This window comes from Gouania willdenowi, chromosome 17 (assembly GCF_900634775.1).
Source record: "Gouania willdenowi chromosome 17, fGouWil2.1, whole genome shotgun sequence".
Classification (NCBI taxonomy): Eukaryota; Metazoa; Chordata; class Actinopteri; order Blenniiformes; family Gobiesocidae; genus Gouania; species Gouania willdenowi.
Genome location: NC_041060.1, coordinates 29,660,969 through 29,675,114, shown reverse-complemented (window position 1 = coordinate 29,675,114; position 14,146 = coordinate 29,660,969). Strand labels below are relative to the sequence as shown.

The 14,146-nt window shown below is 40.1% G+C and overlaps 1 protein-coding gene across 1 annotated transcript in view; it reads right to left on the bottom strand.

The window, feature by feature from the left end:
• LOC114478811 (laminin subunit alpha-3-like) overlaps positions 1-14,146 on the bottom strand; it is a 93,317-nt gene that overhangs the window by 29,603 nt on the left and 49,568 nt on the right. The window contains exons 10-12 of the mRNA XM_028472093.1: positions 7,998-8,048; positions 7,864-7,911; positions 3,418-3,552 (exon numbers count right to left, since the gene is read on the bottom strand). Coding sequence (XP_028327894.1) covers positions 3,418-3,552; positions 7,864-7,911; positions 7,998-8,048 — 234 coding nt within the window. The remainder of the gene's footprint in view (positions 1-3,417; positions 3,553-7,863; positions 7,912-7,997; positions 8,049-14,146) is intronic.

Sequence of the window (14,146 nt, the reverse complement as noted above, 5' to 3'; positions counted from 1 at the left end):
ATCAAATTCAAGTTATTTTTTGTAGCCTTTCAAAAACATTACCACATTAAATTATTCAATACTATTTTAACTGTATAGAACTTTATACACTGTATTGTCTTCATTGAGAAGGTATTTTTTCGGCTCCAGTGTCACAGTCTGAGTTTACCTCCGTAATGAGATTCTCTTACAATCTCAGTACGTGACCGCTACATACTGATACATGTGCTGGATTAGTAATGCACAGAGATTGTTGTACTGATTTAAAAAAAATGCTTAAAACATCACATCAGTCGACCATTGATTAAAAAAATCAACCAATGATAAAAAAAAAATATGATTGTCATGATCAAATTTATATGAATACAACAGCTATTATTGCAAAAACTGCACAGAATAAATTATAAAACATATATTTTATTGTACAAACACAATACAATTAATAATAAAAAACAGCATAGAATAAATTATAAAACATATATTTTTTTGTACAAACACAATACATGTAATAATTAAAAAAAAACTGCATGTGTGATGGCCCACGTTGGATTCAAACCAATGATCTAGCAGTTACAAGCCTGCTTTTATAATCATTAGGCCACCAAATAAAACCTTCACATATATAAGGGTCATTAAGGTCATGTTAAGAGATGCAGAACCATCAGACACTGGTTTCGAACAATGTGATGAAACTAGCTGAATAGTTACTCTTATATGATACAGCATTGTCTCCATTGAGAGAATCACATTTGAATACGTGTCATGGGACACTGGCCTACTTTCTCTCAGTTTATCTCAGCCCAGTAAGAACGGTGCTGCTCCCAGATCTCATCTACATCTTCTACCTGCTGGGAAGAGTTGAATTTTATCTTAGTTTCTTAATAGCCCATAAACTGTCTACTGTCTACTCAATGGTTTTCACAAGAGACAATTGTTTTTCAAAAAAAGTGTCCTGATTATGGTTTTCAAAGGTCTTGATTGACATTGAAAGGTGTTTAAGGTCAATTTATTAATCTTGCGTGAAAACCTCCAAACCTTCTTATAACACTTCATATATCTTTGTTGTTTCACGTCTAATGTGGCAGCAATCATTTTTAAGTATAATGCTAAGAAATGTCCCGGTCTCCTCTTCTGTCTACACGCATCATGTTTTCTCGGAGAAAAGTGGTCATATGACCAGGTACGTCAAGTCATGTGATCAAGTATATCACATAACGTGACCAGGTATGTCACGTTCTGTGATGTGTATTTGCGAAAAAGCTGATTCATTTTTTTTTCAAAATTCAGGTGTTTTCTTTACCAGTTTTTATTGCGCTATTTAGATTTTGCGCATTTCCAAGAGTAATGGAAAGGCAGCTACTGGCAAGAAAAGAAACTTTTCCGAAATTAAAATTTGAGGTGGAGCAAAAGAAAGATGTGTTATTTGGACGTGTGAAAACTGGAATTGAAGGAGCTCATAAAACGCTCTATGGAAAAGAATAACAGAGGCGGTGAACAGACTTGCCATATAGGAACAGCCTCTGGCTAAGATTTGAATAAAATTCTCGATAACTTACCTAACCAATGCCTAATGGTGGTTCAAAATAAATATTGCTCATCCATAGCCTTAAAGTTTTTGCCTTTGCTTAAGACAATTCTTTACATTTAGGACAAGAAACAGCGGTCAAATCACGTTACTCAACCAAACCTCATCACAGCAGAGATCATGAAGAGACACACATGCCTTTCATCCGCATGCTTGAGGCAAGAAAAACACGTTAAAATAAATTAACAAAACCCTTAAAATAGCCATAAAATAAATGTTTAAATCACTAAATGTGTCCCTTGTCTGTGTTTATTATGCTTTTAGCCAATTTCACCTATGATACTTCATCACATTACTGATTAAATACTGGAGCACATTTGCAAAAGTTTAAGGTATACTTCAGTGGCGGATGCTGGTCTTTCATGCAGGGGAAGCTCATTTTCTGCCTACTTCAGAAAATGTATCTGTTTATTTAAATGTGAATTCTAGTAGAATTCACATTTTGTTGTCAACAACTATTTGTAGATTATCACGCACGCACGCGCTGGAGTGTGAGTGTTTGGTCAAAAGTCTCACAACACAAGCAGTAACAGTCTCCACAAACACCAGAAACAGACACTAGGTTTGTCAGAAGTTAATCCGCTATGAGAGGATCAGCAAAGTCTCCGTGTCAACACAGAGCAACGGACTGAAATATTTGAAAAACCCGCCTGTGTGCTTACAACGTCATACTCTCTGATTGGCTCATTTCGCTGTCAATCAGAATTGAATTAGCCTGAGACAGATCATCCAATCATCATCCATTATTCCAGCGTCCGGAACAGACAGATCCAGCCCACTGCTCCATAGACCTCCTGTGAAGCCCGGCGTCCGATGGGCGGGACTAAGTGCGTCATAACCGAGCATTTATCCAATGAGCGTCTAGTTTGACTGCAGTGGATCAACCCCTAAATCTTCTCCCATTGAAATCAATTGAAGCTGAACTTCACCACTGTTTAATTTAACACTGTGACGCTGCGGTAATGAATGAAGAACATCACGCTGTCACTGTCAGTTTCCTGTTATAAGAAGCTGATTCTGAACTAAACATACATGTGTTCTGTCATATATTTAGTCAATGAAATGTACACACAACACTACATATTTGACCACTGATTTTAGGGGAAGCTGAGGTTCCCTTGTAGTCTTAAAGCATCCGCCACTGGTATACTTCACATTTTAAAAGCGATAAATGGTCCTGTCTCCTCCAGCCTCCAATGGAGGCTGTGCTGCTCACGATTCCTGCACTTTGGCTCCTCACGCTGGCATGTCAAAAGGCACTCCAAATTACCAATGCAATGTTGTGCAAAACTAAACAGACTAAAATAATTTTGCACACTTTCTCTGGAGTATACGGCAGTGTTCCCCACGCTGGTCCAAAACAGAGCCAGAGCAGCGCTGCACTGTAACCCATGTGTGTGTGTGCACTGTGATCTATTGAACCTGCATTGCTGCTCAGGAGCAAGGTTTACAAGTGGAGTTATTACGTATTCAGTGGAAGGAAAACCAAAAAAGTGGTATAACTTGGGCCTTTTTAATTAATTTTATTTAGTTCCATTTGTTTCATTAAGTAGTTTTGATCTGAATATGTGTCTTCTTATGCTTAAATGAAAGATGTTTGTTTGATAATAGTTTTTGGACTGTGTTGCACCACAAATCCAGACTCAGATTTGCGTAGTTGAGCTCAGCCCTGACGTGAGATCTGATCATAGCTTCCGCTCAAGTCAAAATTGATAAATACTAAAGCTTGCGTGGACATGGTCATACACCCATCATACGCACAGATCTGAGTTTACAAATGATTGATAAACAAGGCCCAATGTGTTCATTGGTAAATCATAGCCAGAAACAGTTCTCAAAGAAGTCGTTCTCACCCTCACAGCTTGGGAAGAAGTGATATTTAGACCGACATCGGTCACAACGCTGACCCTCCACTCCTTGACGACACAAGCAGCGTCCATAGGTATCACATATTGCACTGACAGTCCCTCTGTAGTCACAGATGCATGCTGCAACACAACACATTGAAAATGCATACTGAAAATGAGTTCTTTTTACAGGCAATTATTTATTTGTTTGTTTGTTTGACAGTTAACAGGATTACTTCAAATGTACTAAAGTAATTTTGACAAACCTTTAAACAGAAAAAGACCTTACCCTATGGAAGATTCCATTGCGGAGGGGATCCGGATCAGTTAAAAAAATGTAAAAATCTCCAACCTTTATTATTGTCAAAATTCCAAAAAATCAGATTGCGGGTTGAAATTGATCAATTATTATGGAATTTGACTCAGTTATGTCGGTTACACAATTATCCCAATGAGTTTCATTCGGATCAGATCTGGAGTGTCAATTCATTGCGATTTTTCTTAAAATGGGGGTGTTCATACACTTCGACTTACAGTATTTTTATTAATTGTCACAGGTCAGGTTGTCTGTTGTATTCAGCGTGCTGATGGCTCTGGGGTAAAAAAACTGTCTCTAAGTCTGTTATTCCTGGGGGTATTTCATCAAACCCAGTTTAGGGTATTAGGGGTGGAAGAGTTTGCTCTTTTAAATTTAGAGTGCTTACAGTTGTGCATATTGTGTAATGTAACTAGTTAAGCCAGACAAGTGTGGAGAAATTGAAGTGCGAATAATGATGGTGACCATGAACAGATGGAAGGAGCTTACACCTAAAACGGATATTTGGGATCAACGTATCTAAATTTAAGCCCAAAACAATCTTATCCCAAACCCAAGGCATGCCAGGCTTGCCACGACCAATGTGTGTGCAAGAACCACTTCTGCTAAACCAGGCTCCGTCCCGGGCCCAAAAGTGCAGTCCACTCATATACTCTAGGCTGTGAGGCAGCAACCGCCCCCGAGGACCCAGGGCAGCCCGCAACAGCCCCAACTCCCCACCGCGAGGCACCACACCAGCAGCAAGCTACCTCAACGGAACCCTGAAGCACCAGCCGAGACCCCCAGATCACTCTCCACCCATGTCACACAATGCGCCTTAGCTATATGTCAAAATCAGGATGCCCCAGGGGCCCCAGTCAGCCTGTCATACCGGTATGCAGAGTGTGCAGCATCATGGTCCGTGCCACCAAAACCGGCCCAGCCAGTCTGCCAGCCAATGAAGGCACCCCGGTGCCGAGTCCCCTCAAACCGGCTGCCATGCAGCCCGAGATGATGCAAGGGAAGCAACCCAGGCCCCACCACCCGCTGGACAGCACAAGCCACGGGACATTGCCCCCCACTGGCGTGCGACCGACCGACAGCCGCCCCCATAAGAAGGAGACACACCAACGGCACGCACCTGACGTAGTTTAGTTCCCCAGAGCCAAGCGAGCCTGGACCCACCCATCGGCCAACAGACAGACAGCTCCACCAGGCAATCAACGGCGCATCCAATAGCCTGAACAGTGAGTGCCACCTACCAGCAAACAGCATCATCCCAAAGGGCCCTGCAACCCAGACCCAGCCTTGGCGCAGACGTCAGTATCTCCCCAGCGAGCCCACCCACCACAAGTACTCGATGAGCCCCCCAAAACCACTGGGCCAGCACCAGAAGAGGAAGGTCACCCCCACGCCCAGCAAGGCCGATATGGCCGTCGAGGACGTGCATTCAGCGTCATTTAACGTCACGTCTCCAGGACTGCGTGGGAAATTCGGACCACAAATTGCAGAACAAAATGCAGCACACAGCCTGTTCAAGGCAATAGGGAGATATGTTTGTGGGCGCATTGTTCATCCATTAGCATTAAAAGAGTTCAAATTAATACTTATTTTTTCACAAATCCTGCCTTAAGCTCCTTTAAACATAATTGATGTGCCTGTCCTCTTTTTCCTCTTGCTACTCAGTAACAATAGATGACACATCCTCTTCATGTCTTTCCAGCATTGGTTTCTATTGGCTGTTTACTCAAAGTAAAAGCTGAGAACAAAAGCATGCATCCTCACAACTCTGATCAGTAAACAGTGACAGCTGGCTTGGCTTAACCACTGCTCTTCAAGTTCAGAAGGGTTTGATCAAATGATAAAAACCAGCATGGTCAGAGATAGCTTGGGTAAACAAACCAGGCATCATGCCGTAAGCATGGTTCTATTTAGAACATTTTGATTAAATACCCCCTAGGTCTTGTGTAACCTGTAGCACCGGCCTGAAAGCAGCATTTTGAACATGTTGTGACCGAGGTGGGATGGGTCCTTTATAATGTTTGCAGCCCCGGTAAAGCAATACAGTCCATTGTCAGGGCAAAAATTGTTAGTCATGTTTAGTAACATATTTACTCATAGACCTTATTCTTTTTAAGGCTTTAAGTTGAGACTTTTCATTTCTGCTGTCTCATGTTTTCTGCTCTCCTCTCGAGGTCAGCTTCCCAAAACACATCTTATCCCTCAGACACGGAGGCATCACACACTCACATGCCTACACACACTCACATAGTCACACATACACACCCAATACACATCCATTCATACACACAAACACCATACACGCACACACCTCCAACACTCACGACAATCAGGAGATACCAGAGAACTGGTTGTTTTGACCTAAAGAAGAAACTGTCTCTTTTCACTCTCTTTTCACTGAGGGGGAATATACGTGATGAGTTAGAACTGTGGGCCACTCAATCATCGGACGTCCGCCCGGGCGGTCACTAATTTTGTCCATCTTTGTACTCTTTTTTATTTAGTTTTATAATAAACCTTTTTTATAAAATCATCAATGCCTCGCCTGGACTCCATCACTCAACCGGAGCAATAAATCATGTCTCCAAATGAGGTCAACCACAAATTTGCCGTGACACCATAGAGTGTAGAGAACCACCAGTGATGTTCTGTTTTTATCCTCCCTTAGCTTGAATGCCTTTCACTCGCTCACTGTCAGACTGTCCTGTCATGTCACACAGTGCAGTCGAGGCCACAGACAAGATCATTGTTTTGCCGTGCATCGTTTGACTCTTATATTAACTCTATAGAGAACGCCCCTCAAGGAGAAGGAGAAGGTCTCCACCACACACACCGTTGAACATCCAGGGCTCAGACATTGAGCAGGTGAACAGCTTTAACTGGAATGGCCTCACAACACTGCCGCCGTGTACAGGAAGGACCAGAGTCACCTCCTGATGAGACTGAGGTTGTTTGGGTTCAGCAGACCCCTCCTTCTGACTTTTTATGACCCTGTGGTAGCCTCTACTATCCACTACACTGTGGTCTGCTGGGGAGCGGGCAGCACTGCCCGGGACATTAAGAGACTGAACAAGCTGGTCAGGAGGGCCAGTGATGTCCTGGGTTGATCTCTGGACCTGCTGGAGGTGGTGGGTGATAGGAGGATCCATCATGAATGACACCTCTGACCCACTGCATCAGACTGTGGAGGGTCTGAGCAGTTCCTTCAGTGTCAGACTGAAACACTCAGTGTCAGACTGAGCGCTACCACAGGTCATTCATTCCCACCGCTGTACGACAGTACATTAAAACAGTCTGAGGCATCTCTGCATCAGACTGTGGAGGGCCTGTAAATACGTAATATCTCTCCTTGCCCCCACCTGTAAATATGTATATACTGTATCTGTATCCTTTAATAATTTTCTATATTTTTTTTTAATCTATATTTCTATTTATATATAACTTTATTTTATCCTCATTGCATTATTTTTGGGGTGTCTTTTGGGTTTCTCTGTGTTGCCTTCTTTTGTCATTTTTGTTGCACATTTTATTGAGCTGTCATGACAGTAAATTTACCCATTGGGGATGAATAAAGATACTCTACTTCTGGGATCCTTAAGATGACAGTGTCTTGTATTTTTTGTGTTTTGACAATAAACTAGTCTGTTTGCATCCCTGTCATTGATGGGAATAGACATTTGTTTCAAGCCTTAAAGTATGAATGATTAAGGTACCATGATCAGGATAACTGATCCAGATAACTGTGAAAAAAAATGGTACCTATCTGGCAAAGAGGATATTTGGCACTTGGTGGAGGTTTGCACTCTTTGATTGATCTTGTTATTTATAAAATCAAGTAAGTTTACAGATGCTTGTTAGTATGCAGAGTAGTCATTGTGCTGCATTTTTTGATTAATGAGGTTTCATAAAAGTCAATGGCTACAGGTCTGCGTCTTACTACCATACCATACCATATCATTTGTATTGAGTTTTCCAGCTTATGGGGAAACCAAAAAAGGAAATTTAGAAGAAGGTTGTTCCTTTAAGCAGTTAGCTCTCACAAAGCAGTCCCCGAGTATAACTCTTGTCTGCCAAACATGGCATTAAAGACCTCCAATATCATAATAAGACAAAATATAATTGTGTCAAATACTCACGCTGACAATTTGGTGAATTGAAATAACCAACAGGGCAGGCACTAGGACCTAGAACGCAAAAAAGACAATAAAGACAGAATTGACATGAGCTCATTTTTGACTCACTGCACAATATAATTATTTGTCTAACTCACCTATAATAGGGCCCGCAGGGGATTTGGTGGTGGCCTGGTTCACGAGATACCCTAAATATTATTAGGAAAAAGAAATATATGCTACTAGTGTTGTTTAAGAAAGATAATGAAACAGGACACGAAACAGAAAAGGGCAGAAGATGGATTTGACTATGCTAATGACATCAGGTTATGAAGAGGAGGAAAAAATGAACAAAATAAGCTGAAATGCAAAAAACACACACTTATGCATGGGTGAAAAAAATGCTAAAATCAAAAAAATCGGTGAACCTATAGTACAGTACCACCTCACCCTAATACTGAAAATAAAATTTAAAAAAACAAGATTAATCGAGGGCACTGAAAATAAAGAAGTGAAAGGAGTGGTGAGCATGTTGTAAAAACAAAGAAAGTTGAAAAGAATCTTGATCTGTTGGATACATTGTTTATAAACCATCAGTCTTTCTTTATCTACACATGCTGTCAAAGTTCAACACTACAAGAAGTGCCATAAAAATGGATGGAAAATACAAAAGAAAATGTTAAGCTTGACCCCACTCATGTACATTAAATAATAATGGCTTGGATTTAAATAGTACAGAACCATTATTCATCACAAACCAGTCACAATAGTACCCTGCAATGTAGCCACAGCTGCCATGAGGCACACTGTCAGAAGTGTGGCTGCCATTTCGCACCTATGGCCCATCTGACCACCACCCACATTCAAGCACAATTCATACTCATTCATAGAAGGCGATGCTGGTAACGTGCCTTGGCCAAGGACACAACAAATATAACATGGATAGAGCAGGATTCGAACCCCCAACCCATAGATTACTAGACGCCCCACTCTACCAATGAGCCACGGTCTCCCTCATATATAGACCTATAACTGACTGGACTTCTGAAAGATAGTAAAAATTAAATGTGTTCCATCTTAAAAAGAAAAAGGGCCTTTAAGTTCCTAATGAAGAGTAGTTTTTCTGCAGTATCTCATTGAAATCTGTTCCTCTTCTCATTGAGACCGTGAGATGCAGCTTTGAACAGACCCTCACTGTCAGTGCCCAGCTTTGTCTCCTGCGCTGTGCATTCCTGAGCTCTGTCTCTAAATGGGTTCTCCGTAACCATTGTGGAATGAATCATCTGTTGTGCACACTGCTTTATTCCCACATTCAAGTAATGATATCTATAAAGCGGATCAAGTACTTTCTCAATTAAATGCAAAGAGTCCAAATTGATCATGCTGACAGACTTTACACGTAGTTTGGGGCTTGCGCGTCAGGCTACAGAGTAGGGGTTGGCGTTTATTCAGAGGGCTACATGTAGCTACAGCCAGGCTTGGGGAGTAACAGATTGCAAGAAACGGCATTACGTAATCTGAATACAAAATATTTTTAACTGTAATCTGTTGCAGTATTTAAAAAAAATATGTAATCAGATTACAGGTATACTTTGTAAAAACTGAGATTATGTAGGGGGATTACATTTTAAAAGCAAGCAAAATATACATTAGTGCAGCAGACACACAGTGTGCGGGCACACATTGCAACGCTTCACCACAAGAAATCAACATGAAACGAGTCCCAGCGCCACCCGCCCGCCTGGCTGTGTGTATCTGCATGAAACCGGAGCTTTCACTCCAACTATAACTCCAGCAATATTTCTTATATCTTCATTTAAATCCAAAAGAGGAAATTATATATCACAGTACGATGGTAATTAAAACTGAAAGCAGTGATGATGGGCACTTGCACCTGCCTACCTTCCTACCAGCCGCGTTCAGAGTCAAACTTCATTCTGTTCGACACAAGGTCTGGTTGCTGAATGTGATGCTGGTAGTATTATTTTTTTTACACATTAAATGAAAATGATTAGGTTTAAGAAAATGTCCTTATGCTAGGTTTTCAAAGTGTGGGGCGTGCCTCCCCTTGGGGGTGCCAGAGTTCTTCAGCGGAGTGAAAAAATAAACCAGAAAAAAATTGTGGTAAACATTATCACACAAAGGAGAAGGAGATAGGGACAATGTGTGTGACAGCCTGTATCAGGTATTTCTCAGGCTTTATGTCTCTTCCTCCCCAGCTCAGTTGGTTAAGGTGTTGTGTTGCCACTGTATTTGTGGTCTCTAAAGGGGGGCTCACTTTCCCACACTTTGGAAACCCCTGCTCAAGAAAATCATTTTTAACCAGTTTTCATGCACCTTTCTATTGTCTTTGACATGATGCTCACATTCAAATAGCATCAAACGTTTGTCTTAGGGTGATAGTTGCATGTGCGTACATGTGTGTTTGTGTGGATTACAGAATATCATGTAGTGTGTGGAACTTTGCTCAGGTAACTTGAGAAGCAGCACTCAGACAGCCAGGGTTATGTGGAGGGATGAATAATCACAGTTTCCTTTCTGTGAAAAATGTAGCATAACAGGGAGGATTATCACTATAATAAAGTAATGTGACTGATTCATTTTAGTTAGTTTAGATTACTTAAATACCAAACATGCAAATAAGGACACAAGTGGATAGAATACGTGTAACGTGCTCACTGTATTATTTAAGACAAACATGAAATCACCTTTTATAGTCACACTGTATTAGTAAATTAATTTTAGTTTAACACAGACTGGAAGAACCCACAGTAGTATTAACAAATAAGGTGTTACGTTATCAATCAATTAAATAATAAATTATGAAGAATTCAGTTAAATCATTGACCTAGACCACAGAGCATACAATCATGATTCTTTGCAATATATGCAAAAAAAAAGCACCACCTGAAAGTGGTATGTCAGGTTTTAACAAGTTCTATAGTTATAGCTACAACGGTTAGATAGACAATATAACAATTGTCATTTCTATTAAAAAAAAAGTGCCACCTGAAGTAGGTGTTTGACTTTTAATTAACAATAAGTCATTTCTGTTATACATGTGTAAGCATCGTCTTTCATGTGTTATGTAATGCACAGATGCTGATTTTATTTCAATGTGTGCCAAATACTATTTGCTGAAACTAGCTGATTTCCTTTCCTAATGAACGCAGGTAGCCTGCATCCTGCAGCTTTCTGGCAGAAATATTTTTATTTCACAAAAACATGATTTCTCTTTTTTTTAAACCTACCTAAGAAGAGCTTTTAAAAGACTGCATGGTTATATCTTACAATACAGTGCAGATAAAATAATACAGGGTATAAGCAAAAACATAAGACGCAGCAAACACATATACAGCCGTTATGTTATTGCATTCTATGATCCAAATTAGCTTTAACAATAATCCAATTATCATGTGTTTGTTGTAGATGTTCCTAACTGGATTTCCACTGGATGCATATCTGCTCCGAAACTGCCCCACTGCATAACTGCAGCACAATCCCCACCGCCTCCTTCTGTGCTGTTTATCTGTTGCAGCAAGGACTCAGGAGATCCCACTAATTCACATGCAATAGTGCAATATAGCGAGCAGAAGGAAATCGACTCGATCCCGCCCTGTAGGTCTTTTGCTTTGATATTCTTTAGATAGATTTGTATTTGTTCTTGGCTGTCTTCCAACATATACAATACAATACAAATAATAAACATTAATTTTAACAACCAAAAATGGAATGTCTATCGAAGCCTATCCCCAGAGAACATGGAAGACAGGCTAAAGAAATGGAATTAGCTTTTCCCTAGAATGTCCTACATGGGACACACACATCAATAATCTAGTGGCATCGACCTTTTTGCACCGCTGTGTTGGAACCTCCACAAGATTTGTTACAGAAAGTGCAAAGCTTCATTGTTGATTTATTTTGGGATAATCTCCACTGGGTACCGCAAAGTGTTTTGTTCTGACCAAAAGAAGGAGGATAGGGATTGGTTCGTCTATTTAGCGGGAAGGCAGCGTTTAGTTTCTACAAAGTTACCTCTATGGTCCTCAGATTTTATCGTGGAGGCCGGTTGCAGATGTCTTTTTTGGTCAGGTTGGTAACTTGGGATCTGGGAAAACGCTGTTTTCTGTTGATTGTTCCAACTTCAATATGAACTGTTTGCCACTTTTTTATGCCAATGTGATGAAAGTGTGGAGACGGAAAGACAGGACTCAACTACATCCCTACACTGGCTGCTCAGAGAACCAATACTCCCAGGGGCACGTCTGGGAACTCCTTTGAAAGAAGTTCCATTAATGTCTGCAACTTTCTTACAGAAAGGAATAACAACTGTTCAACAACTGTTGCAGATGGCTGGGGCACACCTGGACAACACTGATGTCTTTGCCATGATGAGTGTGTGTGCATGACGAAATAACTGACCAAAATGATTGAGTGAGAGCGCGAACAATTTCATGTGAACAGTTTCATTGGTCCAGCTGGTCTAATGTGACGAAACTCAATTTTATTGTGGCATTAAGCTTGAAAACTGGAAAAAATCCACAAATTAGCCGAGTCATTGTTTAAGCCGCAGGGTTCAAAGCGTGGGAAAAAAAGTAGCGGCTTATAGTCCTGAGATTATGGTATATACTGTACATTCAATACGAGAATAATCCACCGTGGGGCAGTAATTAGTTCAGCAGATTCCTTTCTAGTAACTGTCCAGGATTGTCAATTATGAGGAAAGATGTGCAAAGGTAGTTTTAGAGGAATAATTTTTCCAATTTTGAAAAGATTAAGAAATACATTCACATTTTACTGAAATGTCAATAGGCAGAGCAACAAGAAGTATTTTATTTTTCAAGTAAACTAAATAAATGCTTAAATTGCATAATTTTGTGAACAACATAGGAAACAGACAGAGATTCAAAGCCACTACTTTTCCCATGTGTACTGTGAGAAATGCTGAGTGCTTCTCTATCTGATCTAGGACAGGAACTGTTTTCAGGCCACCACCATACAAAATAAAAAGTTTAGTAAAATGTTATATGTTATAGACTTCACTGTGCCAGTTCCATTGGTGGATATCTCATTTTTGCATGAAACTAGCACTCAAAATGTATTTATGTATGTAAGGAATTACTAATTTGTTGACGTTATTATTTTTTGTTGGAAAATGTTTTTTTGAGCTTTGAGACCAGATGTATCACATATGATACAAATTAAAACTCATAAATGGAATATGATATTGGAATATTTTTATTTTTTTGGTTGTTCATAAGGACCAATAAAGGCTCCAGTTTCACAACACTGGAATTGTTTAATGATTCAGGCTTTACAGGGTTAAAACAATATACGAGAGACATCTAGTGTTTTAGTTGAAGTTCAGTTTGGTCATCAAGGGGGTGCTACAAGAGAAAAATGCAATTTTAGGGGGAACTCCAGACACTTTTTTTTAAAAATATTTTCAATTAGTATTTTCTTCAAGTTTATTTAAATTTGGTGCCAGACAAGTACAAGTTTGTCAACTCGTCAACTAATTGCTTTAAAAATTTGTACATGGATTTTCTGAAATTGAATGGCTGGGACGTGAAATGTCCTCCAATTTTGGAATGACCCATAAAGTGTCTGGTTAGCTAAACATAAGAGGCTCTGAATATAGCATTATTAGCCATTTAGTGTTTTTTATGTATACCCTGTTATGCTCAACACTACAGTTGTGTGGGTTGGTGAATGCAGTCAGTTAACTGAGACTTCTTGCCTTGATTTGTTAGATGTTAAACTTTTTGAACATCCCTTTGTTCCCTTTGATCCCTAATAAGCATTTTCCAGATTCCTGACACGCCCACTGCATGTAAATAGACCCAATGAGCTTAGGCTGTGAATGAAGGCAGTCTAAAGTCTAAAGTGATTCATTTACAAGGGGGCGGACCGGGCCAAGGTGTTTATTCGATCAGATTATTGCAGTGTTTGGATCGGCCGCATTTTTCTGTCCGAGCAAAAGTAAAAATAGATTTTTATTCTCATACATTTACATTCACTTGTGTGGTAAGCCCAATTTTTTAAAGCTACTGTAGGAACTTCTTACATTGAGAAATGATGAGCGCATCAGTCATCATCATCTGTCATCAATACCCTGTAAGCTGTGAGTGTGATGAGTTGCAGGTTTAAGGAAAATAATGAAAAGTGGACTTTGAGTGTGTCTGTGATCCCACAGAGAGTCCTGCTTTATAACCACGGAGACAAGATGTTGTTTGATTCCAACGTAATAAGCTGTTTTAAATTTAAAATGTTCAATGCCTGGTGTGACCGAACCAAAACTGAAGTC